The 13,210-nt window shown below is 39.4% G+C and overlaps 1 protein-coding gene across 8 annotated transcripts in view; it reads left to right on the top strand.

Annotated features, from left to right (window-relative positions):
• TRPM3 (transient receptor potential cation channel subfamily M member 3) overlaps positions 1-8,444 on the top strand; it is a gene marked incomplete at its 5' end in the record, with an annotated part of 449,010 nt that extends 440,566 nt beyond the window's left edge. For all 8 annotated transcript variants that reach the window (XM_081213521.1, XM_081213522.1, XM_081213517.1 and 5 more), the window contains 3 exons: positions 999-1,198; positions 1,906-2,038; positions 5,298-8,444. In XM_081213521.1, the coding sequence (XP_081069647.1) occupies positions 999-1,198; positions 1,906-2,038; positions 5,298-6,744 (1,780 nt within the window). In that variant the 3' untranslated portion in view covers positions 6,745-8,444. The remainder of the gene's footprint in view (positions 1-998; positions 1,199-1,905; positions 2,039-5,297) is intronic.
• Between the last annotated feature and the right edge of the window lie 4,766 nt (positions 8,445-13,210).

Genomic DNA, 13,210 nt, shown 5'->3' with positions numbered 1-13,210 from the left:
TTACTATTACTATTACTATTACTATTACTATTACTAGGCTGCTTGCATCCAGGACCAGCAACAGCATCCTTGGGCTTCTTTCAGAGCCCCACAGTTGACCCCAGTTCATGACCATGAGCTGCCATTTCCCCCAATGCACCAGAGTGATACACTCTAGGGGATTGTGGGATATTTAAATTGCCCCTTGTTGCCACCTGTTGCTGCTGCCTGGACCCATGGAGGGCATTTTGCTGAGGGCCCCTCAAACCTGGAAGCAGCTCAGCTTACTCTGTAAACTTTGTGGAACAGGCAATAAATGGACCTCTTCAGAACTGTTGCGTTGCTGTTTTGTGAGTTTTTTACTTGTCCCAGAATTACACTGAAGCCTAAGATTAAACTGGGTTCTTTGATTGTCTTGGTGGTCTGGGAGCATTAGTGCTCTGCTCTTCCCAACACTGCTGAGCATGATGGTGGCACATGTGGGAGGAGCCCATGCTGTGGCCCCTTTCTTCCATGCCAGGTTTATCTCATTTTTCTGAGAGCTCTTGAGTGAGCTTCTCCTATAAGCTCCAAGGTTCCTGTGTTATTTTGGGAACATGACAGCTAGGAGTAATGTTGCTGTTGTCCTCACCAGATAATGTAAAAAAGCAGCTTAATGTGGCAAAAAGAATGTATTTGAAGTGGGTGGCCTAACAGTTGTATTTGAGAAGCTTTATGTATACAACAAGTTTTTGTTTCTATTGCCTTATCATGAAATTACTTTTGTAGATGTAGCCCTAAGATTCTTTTAAAGTATGAAACTAACATTATAACATGTGAATAAAGCGAACACGTGTTTTAAAAGGCCACTATTCTATGGTACACCTACCAGAGAGCCATGAGTAGCTGCAGATCCCTACTGAGTATACACTCATGTCTGGGGCTGTGTAATGTATGGAATGGCCCCTATATTGCATGTGAAATTTTAGATGGTAGTTCTGTTTATCAGAAGGCATTTTCTTCCTCTCCTTCTGCTTCAGCAACACCTTTTTTGAAGTTAAATCGATATCTAACCAAGTATGGAAGTTTCAGCGGTATCAGCTTATTATGACATTCCATGAAAGACCAGTCTTGCCCCCTCCACTCATCATCTTCAGTCACATGACTATGATATTTCAGCACATATGCTGTCGATGGCGGAAGCATGATAGCGACCCTGATGAAACGGACTATGGACTGAGTAAGTTTAATTCATCTTCTCCATCATAGATACAATAAATATATGGAAAATATACTCAGCTCTGCTTAGTTGTCTTGATTTAGAGAGCAGTCAAGAATCATAGCAATTATCTCTTTCGGTTTGACAAGGACACGAGCACAAAGAGTGTACAGTGGTACCTCTGGTTATGTACTTAATTCGTTCCGGAGGTCCGTTCTTAACCTGAAACTGTTCTTAACCTGAAGCACCACTTTAGCCAATGGGGCCTCCCAGTGCCGCCGCCCCGCCAGAGCACAATTTCTGTTCTCATCCTGAAGCAAAGTTCTTAACCTGAAGTACTATTTCTGGGTTACCGGAGTCTATAACCTGAAGCATCTGTAACCTGAAGCGTATGTAACCTGAAGCGTATGTAACCCGAGGTACCACTGTATTAGGAATGCCAAAAAACTTAAGAAAGCCACTTTTCAGAGTCTGGCCTACCCTGAAACTGAAAGCCACCATGTCCTGCATGAAGTGTGGCACTTGAAATATGTATGGAATATGTATGGAAATATGTACCGTATGTATGTTACAAACCTGAAAATGATTGAAATGTGGGGGCAGGGGGCGGGGGGGGGATATGCAATTTTAAAGCCACAAAATAGGCATTGCCTTTCAAAACCTTGTGATGATAGCTAATTAACTTCTTTTAACTGCTGCTTTGTCATTGCCTCATATGTCTTCTACAGAGCTTTTTATAACTGATGATGAACTGAAAAAAGTTCATGATTTTGAAGAACAATGTATAGAAGAGTATTTCAGAGAGAAAGATGATAGATTCAATTCGTCAAATGATGAAAGAATCCGAGTTACCTCTGAAAGGTGAAAGATTTTTCATTTTGGTTTCTTACATAGTCTATATTTTGAAATTTGTTACTTTTGAAAGGAAAAAAAATTTTAAACAAGGCTTTACTGTCAAGAAACTAGGGTAGATTAAAAAAAAATAAAAAACAGGGTTACAAAATTGTAAATCATATTTTTTATTCATTTCTTTTAAGTTTCTCCTAAATAAGTAGATTAATAAGTATTGTAGCACATCCTGAGGCTTCCAAACATAAGTATATTCATAATTTAAAGGTGTAGCTCAGCCATTAAAATTAAAAATGAAATTTTAAAAAAGGAAATTTTTAACCAGTATGCAGAAATGGTAAAATTATTTTTGCTTGACCGCATAAGCATCAGTCTTCTGGATTTTTTTCTTATCAGTTCACTTTTCTGAACATTATCTCCTTACATTATAAAGATATAAAAGTTATACAGATCAGTTTGTTGTAAAATAATGCAACATTTTGAGTCGGACGTGTCAACTCATGCTAAACATTGCAGGTGCCCAACGACAAGTGTTCAATGTGCAACGTATACACGACCTCACATCCTGTTTTGGGAGTAACCAGGGGCGGAGCCAAATGCAGTGGTCTTTGGCTCCTCCTCTCTCACCATCGGCCCTTGCTCTCCTCTTCCCACTGGTGGGATTGTTCTCCCCAGTCATTAGGAAGAGAGTTCCTGGTTCCCAAAGAACCAGCCACGTCCTCCTAAGCTTTGTCTTGCCCTGGACGCAGCTGGCTGCTTCAGTTCTCAGGGCACAGAATGCAGGTCCAGCATACTTAGTTTCCCCCCTTAAGGCTTTTAAAGGCCACCCAAGAGCTGGCTCTCCTTCTGCAGAGCTTGGGGTTTGATTCTGGCTCCCAGCAATGTGTCTGGGAGGGGCAGGAGGTCTGTCCTGAAAGTGCAGGATCCTCGCAGGTGGGAGAGCGACCACTTTCCCAATTCCAGTTTGGGACAACAAGACACAAATCCAGAAGGCACACACCCCGGGGGATATCTGGATAAGAGGGTTGTTTGTTTGGTGGTTTTTTGCAAAGCACCAAATTCCTCTTTCTCTCTCCCCCTGCCCATATCAAATCTTTTACTTTGAAATCATTTTCATTTGATTTTACAAATGCAAATTAATTACAATGTCAAATAAATATCCATAAAAAGAGATTACTTTGAATCTTGGGACTTCCCCCCCATGGGTCCTATTGTCAACATTTCCAGCTGCGTATTATTTCATAGTCTATGTTTTGCATTTATCCATATTGTCCATAATATTTGTTACATTAAAAGTGGGATTAAAATCCTGCTAATGTTGTCATCTGCTTACAGTGGTCTCCTAAATAAATTTACATCTTCCCATTCTTTCTTAAATTTCTTGTCTTCTTGGTCCCTGAGCTTTCTGGTCAGTTTTGCCACTTCAGCCTAGTCTAGCAGCTTAGCTTGCCATTCCTCTCTGGTAGGGACTCTTTCTTCTTTCCATCTCTGGGCCAGTAGTATCCCTGCTGCTATTCTCACATACATAAAAAGTCTTTTCTGGTCCTTTGGGATGTTGGTACCTATAACTCCTAATAGAAAAGCTGGTAGGTTTTTTTTTACAAAGGTTATTTTAAACATTTTTTTCAGTTCATTATAGATCATCTCCCAGAAAGCCTTTATTACCTTACATGACCACCACATATGATAAAAGGTACCTTCTTTTTCTTTACATTTCCTGCAGGTATTTGTACTTGTTTTATACATTTTTGCTAGTTTACCACTGGTACATCATTTCCATATAGTTTTCTTTCTTTTTTTTATTAAATTTTTACAAATTTCTCTTTTACAAATTATTCAAACATTTTCATATTTGCCAAATTACAATTTTTTTTACTTCCACCAGCTCCTCCCACAATCCTCATATTTTATATTTATTACACATTTCCTTTATAATATATTGCAAGTTAATAATATCCTTTCTTCTCATTTTCTTTTACAATACCCTTTCTCATCACAAAGCCTCTTTAAAACCGACTAGCGTTGTCTGTTCATCACAGATATTTTCCAGATAGATCATAAACTTTCTCCAGTCCTCAGTGAACTTATAATCTTTCTGGTATCTAATTTTTCCAGTCATTTTATCTAGTTCTACAAAGTCCATAAGTTTCATTCTCCACTCTTCCATTGTCGGTAATTCCTCTTGTTTCCACTTTTGGGCCATTAAAATTCTTGCCGCAGTCACTGCATATTGGAAAAGTTTATAATCACTTCTATTAATTTCTCTTCCTGTAATTCCTAACAGAAAAGCTTCTGGTTTCTTTACAAATGTATATTTAAACATCTTTTTCAACTCGTTATATATCATTTCCCAGAAGCCCTTCACCTTCTTACATTCCCACCACATATGGAAAAAAGACCCTTCCTTTTCTTTACATTTCCAACACTTATTACATATTTTAAACATTTTTGCGAGCTTAACCGGGGTGATATACCATCTATATACCATTTTCATTATGTTTTTCTTTATCGACATACATGCAGTGAATTTCATATTTTCATTCCATACTCTTTCCCAGTCTGCTAATTGTATATTGTAGCCAAAATCCCTGGCCCAATGTATCATAACCGATTTAATCTCTTCATCCTTTGTATACCATTCCAATAACATTTTATACATTTTTGACATTATTTTACAATCATTATTTATTATCTCTGTTTGAAATGTGGACTCTCTTTCAATATATCCCCTCTCTTTGAGATCTTTTTTAAACATTTTGTTTACTTGAAGATAATGCAACCAATCATATACATAATCTTTAACTTGGTCCATATAGTTTTCTTTCAGCATACAACATGCCGTGAATTTCAAATCCGTTTTCCATAACCTTTCCCAATCTGAAATCTGAATATTATACCCCAAATCCCTTGCCCAGTGTATCATTACCAACTTGACCTGTTCATCTTTTGTATGCCATTCCAAGAGGAGCGTATACATTTTCAACAGTGATTTAATATTGTTTTCTAACAGATCTTTTTGAAATCTTGAAATCTCATAACTAAAACCTTTCTTTTTATCTGTTTTGAAAATATCATTTAGTTGGTTGAACTGTAACCAATCCGTTAATAAATCCCTTATCTCTTCAAAATCTTTCAATGTTAGCACCATCATTCCCACTCTGTTAAATTGGATGCAAGAAACCAGAAGTTTAGTAAATCATACTAACCTATTTGTTCAGTCTGAAATTAACTATGCTTTCCTCTCTCTTCCTTTTTTACTTTTCTTTTGTAGGGTAGAGAATATGGCCATGCGATTAGAAGAAGTGAATGAACGAGAGCATTGCATGAAGGCTTCACTTCAGACTGTAGACATCCGGCTTGCTCAACTGGAAGACATGATAGGGCGAATGGCTACAGCCTTAGATAAGCTTACTGGCCTAGACAGAGGGGAGGCCACTAAGATACGGTCTCGAACATCCTCTGACTGTACTGACACAGCCTACATTGTCCGACAGAGCAGCTTCAACAGCCAGGAGGGAAACACATACAAACTTCAAGAAAGCATTGATCCCACGGGGGAGGAGTCCATGTCACCAACCTCTCCAACAGTCATTCCCCGCTTGCGAAGTCACTCCTTCTATGCAGTGAACATGAAGGACAAGTGCGGGTTGGAGAAATTTGAAAGCATTTTCAAAGAAAGGTCCCTCAGCCTCCACCGTGCCAGTAGTTCTCATTCTGTCTCAAAAGAGCAAAAAATCCCTTCTTTACTGCCTACAAGCACTCTCTCAATTGCCCCGGACTCCAGACGGCCTTCCTCTTGCATAGACATTTATGTCTCAGCCATGGATGAGCTGCAGTCTGTCATAGAACCCCTTGACAGTTCAATGAACATCCTTGGGACTGGAGATCCAGCTCTCCAAGCTCAGATAGCTTCCAGTGCTGTCTCCAGTAGTGCTTATGTCAGCAGTACTCCGGGTGACAGAATTTCTGGCAGGAGTATTGATTATGAAGACCAATCGATGGAAACAAGAGTGTTTTCTTCAGACTATTCACAAATTGCAGATTGCTCAAACCCCTGGGAATCAGACCCTCCCATGTACCATACTTTGGAGAGGTCTAAAAGCAGCCGATACCTGGCTACAACCCCATTTATTTTAGAGGAAGCACCAATAGTAAAATCTCACAGTTTCATGTTCTCTCCTTCTCGGAGCTATTTCAGTAGCCTTGGAGTGCCAGTCAAAACAGCAGAGTACACAAGCATTACAGACTGCATTGATACAAGGTGTGTCAGTGCTCCTCAAACCATTGCAGAAAGGTCGAGCTTTCCTGGAGTTCATGGAGACAAAATTGATGACTTAGGATGCTGCCACCCAGAGAGGGAAGCGGAACTAAGTCACCCAAGCTCTGACAATGAGGATACCGAAACCAAAGACAAAAAAGCAGTTCCCTTGTCATCTCAAGATAGCAATACATCTAGAACATTGTCCAACAATATCCCTCTTCCAAAAATAGAGAGGGCCAACAGTTACTCTGCAGATGAGTCCAACTTGTTGTATGCACACACAAAGAAAAGCTACTCCATCAGTGATAAACTTGACAGGCAGCGCAATGCAACGAGCCTCCGAAGTACATTCCAGAGGAGCAAGTCATCCAGACCAGAGAACAGGTCGGACACCTTATCAATGAGAAGACTCTCTAGAACAGGTGCCTTCCATAGCTTTGAGAGCAAGCATAGTTAGAGATAATATGTGCATCATAACAAGAAGAACTGACTGAGACTTGTCTGCTCTCCAGTTTTTTCATTAGCAGAATGAAGTATATGTCAGCAACAGCTGGCATCTGCCAACAGTGAAGTTAGCACTTTCATAACGTCAATGTCAAGCACTGAGGTTCTGTATCTTGACCTAGTTGGCATTTGCACTTAATGGGAGGGGGAGGGGGGAAGGAAAAATTATAGAGACATTTTTAAAAATAAATAAATGGGTGAACAGTTTAAGAAATCTGCCTTTCAAAATAGGGATATATTGGTTTGAAAGAGAAACAAAATAACATGCATACAAAGAGGGTGTTTTGACTATGCTGGTTTCCACCTCAGTACCATCGCTGTGACAGCTAGTGAGGGCATCTTTGTATTACTCTATAGAAACTGAAAACAAAGTAGCCGTCAACTTTCCCCAGATTTCTCACATCCCTATACTTCTGCCTGATCATTGTAAAAAGAAGTTAGCTAACACACTCACCGTTCACCTGTATCCTTTTTGTATTAACTTGCAGTGGCACAAATGTCTATATTTTCAAGAAGGGAAGAAAAGATATGCCTTTTGTATAGCAGCATGAGGGAAAGGGAAGAATTTATGTATAGTCACATGAATTCCTGTTTTAAATGGGATTTTTAGCACTGTTGAGCAAGCTCAGGAGGAATGTAATTAAGTGGAATAGTAAATATTTATTTTTTTAAGCACGGGTACCAGTTTAGAAAGTATTTCACAGGACTTTGTTAAAATGTCATAGTGAGAAGGTAGTAAAAAAGAAGAACTGGCATCCTGTTCTCATTGTTCTGTGCACCATGCCCATCTCATTCACTATTTTTAAACTATTTTCATTCATTGTCACTGCCATATTCTTCTACCAGTTCCTCCATTTAGCTGCCATTATTTCATTTTAAGGCATGGTTATAACTGAACATTTTGGTGTTTATAGTATTGTATGTTTATCGTGTGGTCTGAACTTGGGTGAGCACAGAACAGCTGGAGATGTTGAATGATGTTCTGTGACAAAGCAAATCCTTTTTAGAAGTTAGTCGAAGCACCGAAGTGAAATTAACATTTCTGGTAACTGCAAAAGCCATTCCTTTAAGTATGTTTCCGTTGTCTAGAAAGGTAAGATAACGAAACAATAATGCCCTGCCCTGGTATGCAAGAGCCATCTCCCCCTCTGTCTCCCTCAGGCCCACCCTCCAACCATGTTTGCAATAGCCCTCTGGGGCTGCAAGGATTAAATGTGGTTTGTGCTAGGCAAGGGGCTAATACAGCAAAAAAGCACAGTACCATTCAGAAGAAGAAAACCTTAATTGTGAAATGATTTTGGAGAAATAGTTTAATCCTTACTTAGCAATATGCCAGGGCTGCTAGCCGCTCTGTAAATGTGCCATTCTCTTTTGTTTCTGACAACATATATGTGAGGTTTTGAAGGAGATTTTGAAAATTATTCTGAGCTCCAATGGCCAGTGACCACATTAATTGGACAATTTTAGCCACCTCAGCCTAACTGTTTATAAGGACTTATCTGGAGAACAAAGCACCATATAGAACCACACCTCTGAAGATCTGCATTGCTCTAGTCTAGTTCCTCTGACACTACTAGCATGTGGTCGTGAAGAGGGAAGCATTATGAGCAGCAGCATTCACTCAACAGAGTTGCATGCTGGTTTAAATGACAAGATGCAAAGGGTGCTCATCAATGGTTCCTCTTCATCCTGGAGAAGAGTGACTAGTGGGGTGCCACAGGGTTCTGTCTTGGGCCCGGTCTTATTTAACATCTTTATCAACGACTTGGATGATGGACTCAAGGGCATCCTGATCAAATTTGCAGATGACACCAAACTGGGAGGGGTGGCTAACACCCCAGAGGACAGGATCACACTTCAAAACGACCTTGACAGATTAGAGAACTGGGCCAAAACAAACAAGATGAATTTTAACAGGGAGAAATGTAAAGTATTGCACTTGGGCAAAAAAAATGAGAGGCACAAATACAAGATGGGTGACACCTGGCTTGAGAGCAGTACATGTGAAAAGGATCTAGGAGTCTTGGTTGACCACAAACTTGACATGAGCCAACAGTGTGACGCGGCAGCTAAAAAAGCCAATGCAATTCTGGGCTGCATCAATAGGAGTATAGCATCTAGATCAAGGGAAGTAATAGTGCCACTGTATTCTGCTCTGGTCAGACCACACCTGGAGTACTGTGTCCAGTTCTGGGCACCACAATTCAAGAAGGACACTGACAAACTGGAACGTGTCCAGAGGAGGGCAACCAAAATGGTCAAAGGCCTGGAAACGATGCCTTATGAGGAACGGCTAAGGGAGCTGGGCATGTTTAGCCTGGAGAAGAGGAGGTTAAGGGGTGATATGATAGCCATGTTCAAATATATAAAAGGATGTCACATAGAGGAGGGAGAAAGGTTGTTTTCTGCTGCTCCAGAGAAGCGGACACGGAGCAATGGATCCAAACTACAAGAAAGAAGATTCCACCTAAACATTAGGAAGAACTTCCTGACAGTAAGAGCTGTTCGACAGTGGAATTTGCTGCCAAGGAGTGTGGTGGAGTCTCCTTCTTTGGAGGTCTTTAAGCAGAGGCTTGACAACCATATGTCAGGAGTGCTCTGATGGTGTTTCCTGCTTGGCAGGGGGTTGGACTCGATGGCCCTTGTGGTCTCTTCCAACTCTATGATTCTATGATTCTATGATTCTATGATTCCTCACTTCCTTGGGTTCCAGCCAAAGGTCTCTAGCCCTTATTAATCCATTGTTTACCCCTTCTTTTTAAAGTGTGTGTTGTTCTGTAACAAGAACTCATCACACAATTTCTGACTTGAATGCATAGCAAATGTCACTTCAGATGTGCTGATTGGATGAAGCAATTTTCTTTGGCAGTCTATTTCAAATGTCCAACTTTACCTCTGTCTTTGTGACTAACTTCACATTATACGGACTCTGATGCCTCTTGGTATGTGTGTGTTTTAGAAAAGTAGCTTTGGGAAAGGACAGATAAAAGTGCCCATCCACTCTTTTCCCAATGCAGATTTCCCCCAATGCAGCTTCTCGTCCCTGCCTGAGGGGATTTCAGATAGGTGTTTGCTGATGCCAGTGTGTGTGTGTGTGTGTGTGTGTGTGTGTGTGTGTGTAAATCATGCATTTGTCTGTACATCTAGGATTTGTGGCAAGGAATTGTTGCCTTTTCAACTTGCAATGCTACTTTCTAAGGCTACTTTCATATTTACCACAGTTCTTCCAGGCTAAGCAGCCAGAGACTAGTCACTAGAACCTAATCTGTGATGTGCTGCTGAACAGTTTTGGATCCCGTTCCCACTGAGAGTATTTGGATGCTTCTTCAGTTGTCAAATTGGGTCTATTTTGAGTTGGTCAGAATAGAGTAGCACTCTGTCTTGATTCTGCTTAAGGCCTAGACTGTCCTGGATCGCGGAATTATGATATAAACGCATTACATTCCTCCCACCTGTCCACTCTGCAGAACAGTTCAGTTTAACCTGAGCTGACGCTACCTCTATAAAACGACTCTTCAAATGCTTTCTTGAAAGCCACTTGCCCATTTTTCTGTTTTTCTTCAGTGACACTTTTCTATCCCATATTAAGCATATCTAGGTGGCATGATAAATGCCACCAATCTTACCACTGTCATCATGGTGTAAATTTCTTTGACTAAAATAACGAGTGTGACCCTTTCCAGTCCATATAGGTCAGACCTCAGCTGATCACTGGAATTTCTATGACAAAAACTGGCAATCAGCAGTGGTACTTTAAAAGCTACACCAGGATTCTCACTGAATTCTGAAATACAAAAATATGGACCACATTTTTTCTTAATGGCCAGCATGCGCAAAAATTGTAGGTTTTGTTAAAAAAATACATGTGAACCATCTTTATGTGCTCTTTTCAAAAGCTAGTGTGAGTTTTTACATGAATGTGACAACAAAAATGAATTCTGTTTTAAGTGGCCTTAAAAGTATTTCTGTTCACAAGGACAAGAAAGCAGGCACCCACCAAATAATTTGAATTCCTTTCTAGGAATCAGTCAAATTTAAAAGTGTCTCCCTTTTTGCATACAGTATCACTACATTTATCAGTTTTACAAGTCTTAGGGACAAAATTGCAATCTTTGTGTCACTTGTGAAAACACATTTTAACTCTACATGCCCACTATGATCAGCAAGACTGCCAGTGAACACTCTGCCATTTCACCCATAGCTTCTTTGTTAGACTCCTGAATTAAGAGATTCCTGGACCAGAGTCTGTGTGAAAATTAGCCTATAGCACTTTATTAAACAAGAACTTGAACTCCAGGGATCTGGAAGTAGGAATCTTTGGCTATGTTCATATCTATGCTAACAAACTGCAGCACTTCACTCAAGCAGTAATTCAGCAGTAAAATTCTCACTTACAGTATATATTGCCTATGTTGCCAATTCCACAGGGGTAGCGTATTTGCAGAGAGCAAAGGTGGAGCTTTTCTTTTTTCAAAAAGATGTCTTTCTGTAGATGGGCACACAAAATATGCGTTGAAACAGGCAGTGTGATTACAAAATATAGTTTTCCTGGAATTGTTTCCATTATCTCTAAACTGATACCCCTTCTGAGGTCCACTGTGAATGGCTCCTGTTTTTCCAAGTTTTGTGAGCTATCAATATCCTCTTTTGAGTATTCAGTACTATCGATCATGTTAATTTCTAAAATGGAAATAAACTTTTTGCTTTTATCTTATAACCACAGCTTGTTGTATGTACATTATAAAGTTCAGCCTCATTTATCCAAATGCTTGCAGGCTGGGTTAGATCATAAATGTCTGAATAATCAAGTATCAGGTGAGCAGGCAGGAGGACCACAATGATATGAGATTAGATGGGAGCACACAAATCGGTTTAGATAATCCTCAGATGTTCAGGTAAGGGGTGTGTGTCACTACTTTATCTACAAAATAAGTGGTGGTATGGGATTGAATTAATGAACGTTACAGAAGAGCATTGGACTTTGCACTTATATAGTCATATGCTTATTTGTCAGTGACGTTCAATAATACAGCACATGTTACACTGAACAACGGGCTCTGCTAGCCAGATTGCTATGATACATATAAAGGAAAATGCATTTGTTGGGCAAGGAGTTACCATCTGTAGCTACTGTATGTTTCCGTTTCTTCCGTAGAGCTCTACTGTCTTTGAGCTGATGTATAATTATCTAATGAGCCACTGTGAGCTGTGATAGTGTGAAAGAACAAACTGGCATGTTATGCAAAAGATAAGATAATTAATGTTAAAGTAATATTTTAAAACTCAATTGAGTTAGCTGTTTGTTTACATATGCTGGACAATTAAGGAAACTGTGTACAGTATTTTTAAAATATTTTCATATAGTGGTCCATTCTGTTGTTTCCAGTTTACGTAAACGATACTATTCTATAGTTGGATATACACTTATCTTAGATATTGAATTATATAACGTTCTTCTTTCACAATAATAGTATGCTGACTGAAATAGTTCTTCTACCTTAAATTTCAGTCTTATTTTGTGCCGATGAAAATGCATGCATAGTTCCATTAATTTCTTTGGACTATTATGGAGTTTAACATTTCAATATTGCCTGCCTGTAACAATGAATCCAGTTAGAATGAATTAACAATTTTGGTCTTTTATATTATTTTCCAATATGTTCATTTAATAGCACTTTAATATTATATTATATTATATGAAATGAAGTATTGAACGATGAAGGTCTTGAACCTATAGCATTTCTGGTTGAAATAATTATATATTTTCAAATAAGGTATTTCATTACTAGTTTTATCATATGTCTGTCACCAAGTAGCAGCAAGCTGCAAATTCCTAAAATTGTAACAATTGTCAGTAAGAAAATAAAACCCATTAATACAACATAGTAAAATTGCTGAAGACTCTGGAAAGTAACCTTTCATATAATTTCTAAAGTTTGGGAGAAGGTGTTTGTGTGTTTTGGTATAGTCTTGTAGAGTCTATGTTTCTTAGGTTAGATGGCTTTCATTGCAATCCTGTAACAGTCTACACAAAAGTAATTCTCATTGAGTTCAATGTGGCTTACTTCCAAGTAGGTGGGTATAGGATTGCAGCCTTAGAATACAACATTTGTTGTTGGCAGGTGAATATCTTAGACTCTGCAGCTGCCCAGCTCTTGATAAATGTAGCTATGAAAAATGTTCAGCTTTGCAATTCAATACCCACAAAGTAACGCGAGTACTTGCATAGCACAAAGCCTTACAACCCAGTTGTAACATCTGCTGCGTCAACAAAGCCTGACTTTGCACTGAGGGTACCGTACTTTGAATTGAGGGTACCAGAACTGGGCACTCCCTGTGCAGGGAGATGTACCAGTGCAAAAGTTTAGGGCTGGGACAAGGATGAGGTCTTCAAGCTAATTGATGTCAGGGAAACTTTT

This window comes from Podarcis bocagei, assembly GCF_964188305.1.
Source record: "Podarcis bocagei genome assembly, chromosome: 11".
Classification (NCBI taxonomy): domain Eukaryota; kingdom Metazoa; phylum Chordata; class Lepidosauria; order Squamata; family Lacertidae; genus Podarcis; species Podarcis bocagei.
This window is presented reverse-complemented; position numbering and strand designations above follow the sequence as displayed.